Source organism: Chinchilla lanigera, unplaced genomic scaffold (assembly GCF_000276665.1).
Source record: "Chinchilla lanigera isolate Chin_1 unplaced genomic scaffold, ChiLan1.0 scaffold00084, whole genome shotgun sequence".
Lineage (NCBI taxonomy): Eukaryota > Metazoa > Chordata > Mammalia > Rodentia > Chinchillidae > Chinchilla > Chinchilla lanigera.
In genome coordinates this window covers 3,902,204-3,915,010 of record NW_004955485.1, presented here as the reverse complement: position 1 = coordinate 3,915,010, position 12,807 = coordinate 3,902,204, and the positions used below count along the sequence as shown (strand labels likewise).

Here is a 12,807-nt window from a genome sequence, read left to right as displayed (position 1 = left end):
AGGAGAGCAAAGCCCTCTTCCGCTGGATACCAGCTTCACTGCTACTCGTGGGTCCCCTGGTCTCCGCTCACATTTGAGCCAGGGTATAATGGTATCCCATGCGCCCCTCATAAGGTTAATTCTGGGGTGACGGCACAGTGTGTGGTGCTCAGGATTAGGAATTCAGTGTATCAGACATTACCCTTGTATGCGAACAACTCGCTAATGCTAGCTGAAGGAAAAGAAACGCAAATTGGGATAAACTGAGCACCACCACTTTGCCATTATAGTATCTCCCAGCACACGTGGGGCAGATCTGTAGCTCAACAAGGTCAAAGCACACGCTGCAAAGGAATTAATATCCATCACCCCTTCATGTGCAATGAGTATAAGCCAGGACCTCACATTGGAGAAACCACTTCCTGTTAAGCTTTGATTACCGGTGGTATATTGTATAGGACAGGATTACATCAATTAATTAAATCCACAGATGACACAGATCATTTTGTGAAAATCTTCTTTTTCAAAAAATGTATCCTTGTGCCAAATATCTGCTACGTCTCAAGAACAGTACTTGGTACTGGCAATGGAAAGGCGAGTAAGACGACAGGCAACCTTCAAATGCCCTCTGTGAAGTGATAATAAATATACAGGAAATAATACACCGAAAAGAGTAACAGTGCAGCAGAAAGAGTCGTCATGAGAACAGTAAATTACTCTCCATATGGAAGGAAGTCATTAGAAAGTAATCTCAGGAGATTCCTTGTAGGGCTCAAAGCCTGGATTCTGACCTAGACTTTGTGGCTACAGATACCTGTGCTGTTGCTTAGTATCCGACCAGCTCTGTGGCGGTGACTTCCCTGGGTATCAGTTCCCTCACCTATGGGAAGGGTATAAAGGTAGTATCAGGCTTACAAAGTTATCCTGAGAGTCAGTTTAATTCATATCTACAGAGCAGTTGGAGGAAGGCCTGGCAAGGAGTAAATAGTATAAATGGCTATGTTTATTATGTACTAGACAAATTAAATAGAGGGGGAAAGACATTGAAAGCAGAGACCACAGATGTATCAGATCCAAGGATTTCACCTGTTTGTTTTATTTATTGCATTTAGTAAGTGATATATGCTTAACACCAGTGTCCCTACAATCTAGATGCTACATACCAATATTTTATGAGGAGGGAATGTAGCAGCGCCATTGGCCTGAGCTACTAAGTGGACAGAATCTAGATTCCTGACAGAGCCCAAGTCCCCAATGCTTACACGGAGTGGCTTTCCAAGAGCACTTGTTATTTTAGCAGAAATTAGAAGCAATTCGCTATGGATGGACCATAAGGTATTTCTCTTCTATTGAGAATTTTAGTATGTGGAATGACTGATGCCCAGGAGTGTGGGCAGCCAACAGAATGTGGATAGAAGCCAAAGCAGGGTTAAGTGAGTCACCAGAAAAATAAACTCAAAAGAATTACAAAGGAAAGTGTCTTTGCCCCTCCTCTTGCCCTTATAAGGGTGTGAGGGTGATTAGCTTGGCGGGTAGAGTTCACAGACACATCTTAGCTCCTGGAGTAAGAGCAGCATGGAGCAAAGCTCCCAAACCAAAACAGGAAGATGGCTTAGTGCCCCCACAAAGATCCAGAAGTGGGCTGTCACCCATTAGAATCTCAGGGAAGTAGGGACCTGGAAAAGCAGAACCAGCTGTTCCACATACGTGCAGAAGAAACAGCAGCTCCTCCTCCTGGCAGAGCTGAGCAGATTACCTAACAGTAGTTCTACTAAATGCCATTCACATTAACCCCATCACACTCTCCTGGATATTATCCCGTAAGTGTCCTTTAGTCTTCTAAGCATGCATGGACATTGTATTTTTTTACACTCCCACTGACAAATGTAGTGGAGACCCTTTCTCACTTTATCCCACTAGCATTTGTTATTTTCAGATGTTTTGATGATATCCATCCTTTCTGGAATCAAATGGTATCTCAGGATAGTTTGAATTTGCATTTCTCTAATGGCCACAACGATGAATACTTTTCCATGTATTTATGGGCCATTTGTACTTCTTTTGAGAAGGGTCTCTTCCTTCCCATTGCCCGTTTTTTGGCTGGGTCTTTTCTTTTAGGAGGTGCAATCTCTTTTTTCATTTCTTTGTAGATTCTTGATATTAGTCCTCTGTCTGAGGAATAACTGGCAAAATGTTTTTCCATTCTGTAGATTGTCGCTTCACCCTGTTGGTTGTATCTTTTGTTGTGAAGAAGCCTTTCAATTTGATATGACCCCATTTGTTGATTATCAGTATTATTTCTTCTGCCTCCTGGATTCTGTTCAGGAAGTCCTTGTTTATGCCTATGACTTGAAGAGTTTTACCTATTTTACCTTCCAGTAGATAGTTTCTGTTTCAACATTTAGATCTTTGATCCATTTTGATTTTAGTTAGTACATGGTGAGATATATGGGTCTAGATTCAGTCTTTTGCATCTGGATATTCAATTTTCTTACACCATTTATTAAAGAGGCTTTCTTTCCTGCAGTGTATGGTGTTGGCTCCTTTTGTCAAAGACCAACTAGTTTTATGTGCCTGGGGTTGTATCTGCTTATTTTATTCTGTTCCATTGATCTGCACGCCTCTTTTTGTTCCAGTACTTTGCTGATTTAATCAATGTATCTTTAGAGTATAACTTCAAGTCTGGGGTTGTGATGCCACCTGTTTTGCTTTTGCTGCCCAGGATTGCTTCTGCTATTCTGGGTCTTTTCTGATTCCATATAAATTTTATGATTGTTTTCTCTAGCTCTGTGAGAAATGACATTGGAATTTTGATTGGGATTGCATTGAATCTGTATATCAGTTTGGGGAGTCTAGCCATTTTGATTATGGATATGGGATATTTTTCAATTTTCTGACATCCTCTTTGATTTCCCTTTTCAGTCGGATGTATTTTTCATTGTGGAGGTATTTCACTGCCTTAGTTAGGTTAATACCTAAGTATTTAGTGTTTAATTTCATGCCATTGTGAATGGTAGTGTTTTCCTAATTACTTCTCCAGTGAGTTAATTATTAGCACATAGGAATGCTATCAATTTTTTCTGTTTGCTTATTTTGTATCCTGCTACATGGCTGAATTTGGTTATCAATTTTAGCAGTCTTTTGGTGGATTTTTGGGGTCTTGTAAGTAACTTCCAAAGGATGATATTTTGGCTTCATCCTTTCCCATACACATCTCTTTTATTTCTTATCTTTCCTGGTTGCTCTGGCTAATATTTCAAAGACTATATTGAACAGGAGTGGTAATAATAGGCATCCTGGTCTTGTTCCTGATTTTAGAGGGAAAATGTTGAGTTTTTGTCCATTTAACATGATGTTGGTAGTTGGTTGGTCATAAATGGTTTTTATACTGTTGAGATAAGATCCTTCTATATCTATTTTCCTCCGGGTTTTTATCATGAATAGATGGTGAATTTCTTTCAAGGCTTTTTCCACATTTATTGACATGATCATGTGATGTTAGTTCTTGCTTCTGTTTATGTATTGAATTACGTTCATAGTGTGGCTTCCTTCACACAACATGCTGTCGGTACTTACATATTCCTGCTCATCACACTCTTCCCTTTGGAATGCAGTGAGATCCCATTTCACAAGGTTCTCTGGCTCATTATTCAAAACTGTATCTCTTACATGTAAGGCACTAGGTTAGCCTTTTAAAATATAAACAAGTCTAATCTGAACTAGATTTCAGCAAGCCTAGACCATTTCTTAATATACTGCTTCAAAGCAAAATAATTAATGATTTTTTACTATGAAAAGGTTCTCTGCTGGGTGTGAAACAAACAAAACGAAAACTAATATGTTACCACAACTTTTGCATTTTCAGGCAAGTATGAAATGTTATGGCTTGTATCAAGATGTTCCCCCAAAGCTTCCAGCTATATCAAACTGTGTGTGACTTTTCAGACTTGGTTGGGTCTAGGATGTGTGGTACTGGAGTTAAGAGTGTGTGGTATTAAATTAGTCCATTGCCTGGTTTAGCATAGTTCCAGGCATGAATACAGAAAGGTCTACCCAGAGTGTGCACAACACCACCCAAAATGCTTGTAACCCACATGCGATAAAAGGGAAAGGGAGGCTTCCTGCTTGCTATTCTGCGCTTTCTGCTTCCTACGCCATGAACTGTCTCCTCTGCGATGTCCCTCTACCATGCACCCCGCCTCTGGGCCAGCTGACGATGGAATGAAAACTCTACAAACTGTGAGCTAAAATAAACCTTTCTTCCTTTAACTTCAGGTGTTGGGCATTTTATCTCAAAAAAAAAAAAAAAAAAAAAAAAAAAAAAAAAAAAAAAAAAAAAGAGAAAAGTAACTAAGACACGGAAACAGGTAAATACTACAACTTGTTCAATATTTTTACACTGCATTTACCACACTTGTGCATGGTCTGTCCTTCATTAGGTTCTGAGTTTCTGTAGAGAAGAAACAATTTCCCACCAATATATTTATTTGTACTTTCTACCTAGCACTGTGCCTGGCATTAAGAAAGAGTCTAGTAGATATCTGTTAAACTGAACTAAATAAATATTCATCAGGTGATCTTCAGAAGACAGAGATACATAACGGACTGCAGGATTAATGAAGAAAAAGCAGTTATCTTTGCCCAAGGTGTGTGGGAGTGGGGATTCCACAGGCACATCGGCCAATAAAACTGAAGAGGCTCCATACCACCAACAGTCAGGGAAAAATCCACTGGAACACACTCACAGCAAGACATCATTTTCACCCAAAATACTGGTAAAAAAATAAATGGAGAACATATTCTGTTCTGATGAAAGTGCAGGGACATTTCCAATCTATTATTGGCTGTGAGTATATTGTTTCAATCTTCTTAGGGTATACTGTTTCAATCTTCTAAGAAAGAAATCTCAGATACCTATTTATGGTACATGATAAATGCATATATGTTTGATACAGTGATATAATATTTAGGACCCTACAATACTTGACAGAGATAAAGTTACCAAGATATGAGTATGTTACAAATATATTTATTGAAACATGATATATCATAGCAAGTAGTGAAGAAATGCACTAAAGATCCAAGACAAGGCAAAGAAGAAGTAAGGTAGCATAGACACAACGAAAGCAGGGTTCAGAGCTGGCTCTACCACTTATGTGGTTGAATCACCACTGGCCATGTTCCTTAGTGTTTCCAAGTCTAACTTTTCTTATCTAAAAACCAAGAATACTAATAAGTCCTATAACTGTCATGAGAATAAAAGCGCTGTGACACTGTTGGCATGCAGGAAGCGTTACACAAGGTAATTAAGCATGCAGTTCTCTAATTCAATACGCAGCATTCACACCATTGGGCCACTATAACAGCCTTGACCTATTTTTAAAAGTGTATTCATCTGCACAGGTACCCCTGACTTGCTGTTAAGTGAAATGACACTGACTGTTGGAGGTGAGTGAATAGTGTGCTTCTATTTTCTTAAACACAGAAGCATAGTCCTAACATACGTATATAACTATTGGTACTTTGCACTGGGTCTTGAAAGTATTAACAGTATCTTCCATAATTGTCAATACCACTGACCTCAGGAAAACTGGATCTGAGTAGGAATCCAGAAGCTACTGACTTTGTTTTTTGTTCATCTTTGCATTTTTTCACTCATTGAAATGAACATTCATTATTTTGAGGTTTTCAAAAAATAATAAGTTTCAGATAAGTTTTAAATAATAATAAGCCAGGATAAAATAAAACTCTAGGAACTAAAAGCAGCACCATGAAATATAAATATGGGATGGGACTGTGAGCTACAAAATTGAAAAGAACCCAGAATGCGAAGGACCACAATTCACGACGCTGCCTGACCTTGCAAGGGAGCTTGGCCGTCTCCCGGCATCCTCTGGGAGGTGCTGAACATTTGCCAGCACAGTCAGGAAAAGTGCCACCGTGTTTGTGTAAGTTGATGAACTCTCACGCAGGGAAATCATCACACATATCATTTTTAAGGTGTGTAGTTATGCTCAATAGCCCTGGGTTTGTAGCTTAGTGAAAACTGGCCTTTGCAGGGAAACCTCAGCAGAGGCTGCCAGTCTGCCCCTGACCACCCCTTGCTTCCCCCACCCTCACATGGAGTGGAAAGAGAAGTGAGCTTTCAAACTGACGGAGCCCCCCGAAGGGCTGGAAAGGGTACAGTCTGAAAGCAGCTTCCTTTCGTCCCAGACAGCAGAGACTGCAGTGCTGCCCCCCGCTCCCCACAGCACAGACTCCATGCGGCTCCACAGAAACCTCTTCTGAGAATCACTTTGTGTCTCCTGAGAGAGGAGGAAACAAGGCTGCTACCAGTGCAGAGTCACTAAAAGACCTTAACTCATTCTCTCTAACCACATGTTCTTTTGTGTCCCCAAAGCACACTCTGCTGCTTGACAAGTGCATAGTTGGAAGCCTGCTTGTGTCTTCTGTGGATCCGAGTAGGGGACACGGGATTTGACAAGCCAGCCTTGGCAGTGAGCCTGTAAAGCGGAGCACTGCGGGGGTGCGCCCCTTCAACAGCCCGTACTCGCTCTGCTCCTCTGGAATTGCCGAGGGCTCCTCACCAGCTGGGATTCTTCCAGCGGAGGGCTGATTACTCCAGCACAAGAGAGGAAGGGCTGAACACACTTCTTCTCAGAGATACTGTATCTAGATTTTGACATTTTATTTATCTCAACCTGTGAGCTTATCTTGCTTCAAAATGGTAAAACCACGGACTCCACAAATCTCCCAGCTTAATCCACTTGAAGGTGGGGCTGGCGGTGAGGGGTAGGTAATTGTTCTGGGTCAGTCCCTGAGTGAATGACAGCAAGAGGCAATACAAATTCAACAAGAGGCTCCAGGATTAAGGTGTAATCAATGACAAGACCAAGGGCGAGGGGAAGCTCATTAATTTGGAACTGCAGCGCCTGCTTCCCTCATTCAGGGCTCCTAGAGGAAGCTGAAAGCCCTAGGCCATCAGTGGGAGGTCAAGTGCCTCCTGGCCTCTGGCCTACTCTGACACCCAGGGGCACGTGTGACTGTCCAGCTTCTGACTATTCGGCCATATATTGTTAAAGAATATGGGTTCAATTGAGCGCTGTCTGTTTCTAGTTTGGGGACAGGAAGTCATTTTTCTACTGCTCAGTATTTTTCAGAAGGAAAAGACACTGACTAGAATGTCACAACAGCTTGAAAATGCTACTCATATGATATATTATATGATACTACACTATGTTATGTAATTAATACATAAAATATATACTATAACTGTATATAATCTTATATATAATATAATCTATTCAGGATACAGAAAAGCACTTCATGTATGGAGTTACTAACATGTCTGAGTCTGTGGGCTGCTACTTACTCACTGTGTGACTAAGGGCTCAGTGTAATTGAGAAAAGAAATAAGGAAGCAAGAGTTTATATTGTAACACTTATGGCTGTGGGACACTTTATTTACATTAGAATTATCTTTTACAGGGATCTGGCAATGCAGCAAAAGCATATAAGGCAGGTTACACGCGATACATGTTTTTCTCACCGGCACTGCCTGCAGATCTGGCCCATTTGGAAATGAACACACGGAGAGCACAGGCTCTGTGTTCTGGATGCATGTGCACACCCATCCTGCATCCCTGCACCGGAATAATTCCGGATGCTGTCTAAGGAATTCATGGATACCTACTTGTTATATGAGTAGATGGAAAAAGCTTACATATCAATGATTGTGTGCTGCCCCTGCTGCGTTCTCTGGTCTGCACATCGTCTGCGTGTTCTGCTCAGGGCCTGTGCTGTCCCATGGGTGCCCTGAGGAGGTCTAACATCTGTCCTGGGGGTGCAGTTCCAAGTATTCTGCATAGCAAGTGTTCTACATACTACAGAAGAAATGATCCCACACTTGGCTACCCAGTTTCCCTCAGGCAGGGCTTAATGAGACCGCTCAGAATCCTGACTCTCTCTTTTGAATCATCCTCCTCTGTCCATCCGCAACTGCCTCACTCTTACTGTGAATTAACACCCTCTGGAAGGCCCTCCAAGTAACGCACATGAGTAGCATGAGTTGCTCAGATATCCAAGTCCTGATAAAGGCCTTGGAAAGTAATTTCCTGCTCATTCCCCCTTGACCCCTCTTCTCCCCAATGCCAGGCATTTAATTGTACCACTGAGTTGCACCCCAGTGCTGTTTAATAAAATGTTTTTTTGAGCCACATTCTTGCTAAATTTTCCAGGCTGGCCTCAAACATCCAATCCTCTTGCTTTGGGCTCTAGAAAAACTGGGATGACAGGACTGAGCCACCATACCCAGATTCTCCTTTCTAAATGACTATTTCTGAAAGGTGTGTGCTTGCCCTTTCTGATAAAGTACTAAAATGATGATCTAGACCATCTTTAGTAGTTATATCCAGTATGTGGCATTATACAGCAAAGGAGAACTGTGGGTATATTGAAGAAGCATACGAAATATTTGCAGATGTAGTATTTACTTTTATTACATACATACATACCTACACACACACACACACACACACACACTGAAAAGCTAGCAGGGCCTGCTTGCCACACTTTCTCAAACTTCACTACAGAGGCTGATACCTCAGGAGAGAGGTTTAATACTGATGGGGCACAGTACCCTTTCATTTCATTAACCCCTCCTCTAAGGTCAGAAGGAACTTTCTTCCCATGCCTTATCAGAGGGCAAAGGTAAACCGTACCCAAGCATCAGCTTGTTCCTCTGGGTCCTTGGCACGTCCCTCCCTCCGAGCAGGTAGCAGACTATGACTTCTGGAGGTTTCTGCTCCTTGAGACAAAAATGCATGCTTTTTAAATTTGTAATATGCCAACTACATTGTAATGGCAGACGCAGTGTGGAAAAAAGACAGCCTTTATTCCTATATATTTACCTGCATTACAGGAGCCTATCCAGTAAGCTCAAGCTTCCTGAGGCATGCATATTCTGATCAACAGTCACTGAGTTGAAACAATACAGCAGGTGCTAAGCACTTAACGGCAGTAGGATTTCCACTTTCACTCAGGCTCCCACCCAACTGCCCACACTCACATCACGTCCAGTTATTCCTAAGGTTGTCTCTATCCTGTCCCTGGGCTGGGCACTCTCAGGTGCACAGGATTAACCAAGGGGAGGCAGCCCGCTCCTGGGCTCCCGATTGGTTGGGAGATGGTCACCTGACAGGCTGGCAAGAAAAGCCAATCAGGAGTAAGAAAAACAGTAGACCTTTAGAAAGAAATAGAAACAGATCATATTCATTTTTTGAAGGGGCTGTCCCTCCTGATTTGACTCTTGACAGCCTGACTATATCCTCATCCTCTTACTCACCAAGTTGCTCTGTCCCTACAGAGAGCAAGCCTATTCATTTAAGTGTTTTTCACACTCTCTGTAGGTATGAGGTGACTGTGTGAATCACAGCCACAAGGGTGTGCATATAAATGTGTGCCTGCGCTCTCCTGTGAGCTGCCAGCGAACTGTAAAACCTTACAAAGGAAGCTGTGAGAGGGCGTTGCACTGCTAGGGAGGCTGACTTCTGCAGAGCTGAGGGATGGTTGATCCCTTCCTTGAAGGGCCTTTCACTTCCCCTTGTGCTCTAAAAGCTCCCATATCAGCGAGGACCATGGGAGCCAACATGTGCAAGCACAGCCCACTGAACATTATAGCACAAAACTCTAACTGCCTGCAAGGGGGTGGGGTGCTGTAAAGAAGGTAATCCTCTGGCCTGCCTCCAGAGAAACCGAACCCATCAGTAAGAGAAACACAGAATGAGCAGAGGAAGGAAGGGGTGCATAGAAACAGAACCCACCCTGGCAGCCTGCGTAAACAACACAGGCCCTGTTGCCTCCGTTCAACCACATACCTCCAAAGTGAGCTCTCGGTGATGCTCCCCAGGTTATAGTCATAGAGCTTCGTCAGGATGAGAATCACCTGAAGACAAAAGAAGACAGCATGGTTAGTCTCCAGCAGTTATCATCTCCTAGAGCTAAAACGGCCCAAGGGAGGGCTTAGGCTTCCTCTAACGGGCGCTTAGCGTAATTGAATGGATTGTTAAAGCACCCGCAGCACTGACTGGGGAAGGACTGGCAGATCTTCCTGGAGAGCCGGGCTTCCCATTCACAATGTCCCCGTTGCCCTGCAGTAAAAGTGACCCACCGCTCCGTGAATGTCTCACTCTGGGGGCTGTAACACGTTGGAGAAGACCTGCAGAGCTGTCAAACATGCACGCCACGAGGAGCCACTGCACAGGTGGCTGGCACTTTCCAGCCCTCTTCCCACCCCGACCAGAGGAGCAGGTGATTTAACCCCTCCGGAGCTCCGCGTCTCCACCTCTTAACAGGGAAGGTGGGTAAATGATCCTTCCTTCCCAGAAAGGGCTGCTGTGCTGAGTGTCGTTAGGTAATAAACACAAATTACATATAAATTAGCAAGCGGATCTTCATTATTAGCATGGGGATCTTTCCTTTCTCCTTTCTTGTGAGCTTGGCTTTAGCTGCTCTTTTCTGACTTCCTAGCTTTTAGGAAAGTCATTTCACAGAAGCCACTAAGCGCCGCAGATTGGCGAAGCAACAGCATTTTAAGAGGAACAAATCCATGTTTTCTGGAATCCTAAACTTTTGGGATTTGGGGGATGGAGAAGCCTCCAAAAGATAAAGAATATAGAGTTAAAATCAGGAACACGTCCCCGGAAGGAACCTGTGAATATGAGGGACATCATTAAGTTTTCACCAAATTTTTTTCTTCTTTTTGTTGGTACTGGGAATCAAACTCAGGCTCCTGTGCATGCCAGGCCACTGAGGTATATCCCCGGCCCCAAATTTTTTCTGATATTGAACCTATCACTACTTTCAACTTTGCTTAGAAGAAATCAGGTGATTTAGTTAGTTCTTTCCAAAATCAAGAGACCTTATTAAGTGCCCAGAAGTTTTCTGATGTCAGTGTAGATGATAGTAAGTTGCAGTCGGAAACACTCAGCAGGCTGCTTTAGCAGAGTTCTGGATGTGTCTGCATAATGGACTTACTCAAGAGGGAGGGCACAAGCTGGGTGTAAGTGGCACGGGGCAATTGGCTTGTAGCCTGGGTGGAATAAAAAGGGGAAGAAGTCTGCTTTTTCAGAGGAGCATCAGTCTCCACCATCACCTCTGGACTTCCATTTCCAACCTTCTGGTACAGACACTTTCGCTTCCTGATAGGGACTAGCATAGAGTCCACAGGGAGCTCCAAGACTTTGATTTTTAACTGTCCAGTGCACAGATGGCCCTTTTGCAGCCTTCCACACCTGACCTGCAGGCAGCCACTGGAAGCATACCTTGTAAATCCTCGAGTGAACCCTAGCTGACACAATAGATAGCATAAAGAAACAGAGTGATGGGGGCCTGCACTCCAGCTAGGACAGAATGTGCTCATTAAAGGAAAAGGAAGTTGGTGAGGAGCAGATCTGTTCCTTTTCAGTCCACCTGAAAGCTGGGATCATCACAGCAGCGGGAAGAGGTGGCTGCTTTCATGCCTGCAACAAAGACCAGAATCCACCTGCATTTGAAGTGCAGGAGCCCCGAGACCCTCAGGAAGGTACATCAGGAGAGCAGCCAGCTCCTAGCCACTGGCTTCCCCGAGCCTGCTCACTCGTACAGGAGGAAAGAAGCTGTGGAGTCTGCTCAGGTTTTCTGTTCAAGTTTCAATTGTCCTCCTGGTACTCCTAACCTAGAACTTTTGGCCCAGGCCTACTGATTCCAACTCAGCAGAAAAACGTTAACATCGATTTCCTGTGAAGGCCAAGGGATCATTCCAGCCTCTGTGAGCACAGAACATTCTAACCTTGAATTCCGAGGCAGCCGGCTGCCCAGGAGAGCTGCATCCTTCCAAGTCCCCCTCTTCTGGCACAGCGCTCGACTTACTAACACATGCACATTACCGAGCAGATTCCTAATGCTTTTTCCTCAGCAAGCAAACTGGAACTCTGTGAGTTTAGATTTGCTCTGAGTTCAAGGGAATAGAAAACATGGGAAGACAGAGATCCTGAAGGACCTGTCCTCAGGGCCACCCTCTACAAACCACAGCAAGGCTGGCTCTCACTTATGTGTTCACGACCCGCTTCTCTAGCGGAATGCAAGCATGTGTGAGGTGCGGGGCACCCTCTGGGCACATCAGATGGCATGCCTGTGGTCGGGGCATATGCTCAACAGATCTGTGTGCCAATTAAGTTGCTCTAAGTGCTAAATTCAATCACTGCCGTCCCAGGAACGCTGATCAGTGGCAGCAGGGTAGCTGTTTGTTTGAAGTCTCACAATGATGTCGCTGCTCCTCCTCAGTGCAATTTTTCAGAAAAGGCTTATAAATCCCCCACCAAGAAAATGGGGGTGCAGGCATACAGCGTTTCTAGGTAGTTGCTCTCTTGATACAATACAGCGGTAACTTAAATAATGAAGTTCAGCTGGTCACGGGCCATGTCTCCTATTCATCTGCCGAGGGAATACAAGGCGCCCCAGAAGGAACCTTTTAACCCAGCATGTGAGGGTGTAGAACTGCCTGCACACACGCACAGACATTGTGTAAGCAATTCCCTGGGCAGGCGGTAGGAAGGTAGGACTCTGTTCTTTGCTTCTTCTTGCCGGATTAGTAAAACTAAAATGCCAGCGAGACGCTCAGGCAGTTTATCAATACTGCAGCAGAAGCAGCATCCTTTATGACATTTCAAAGCATATCTGCTTAAATCAATCTATTTAATCTTTCTGTTTTCAGAACCAGAGCCAGAATGAAGGGAGAACTGCTAACCTTTAGCTACATTTTCGATCAATTATTTGAGGTCTCTCGTCCCT

At 43.7% G+C, this 12,807-nt stretch overlaps 1 protein-coding gene across 1 annotated transcript in view; it reads right to left on the bottom strand.

The window, feature by feature from the left end:
- Sorcs1 (sortilin-related VPS10 domain containing receptor 1) overlaps nt 1-12,807 on the bottom strand; it is a gene marked incomplete at its 5' end in the record, with an annotated part of 503,138 nt that overhangs the window by 307,133 nt on the left and 183,198 nt on the right. The window contains 1 exon segment of the mRNA XM_013504127.1: nt 9,855-9,922. Within this exon segment, the coding sequence (XP_013359581.1) occupies nt 9,855-9,922 (68 nt within the window).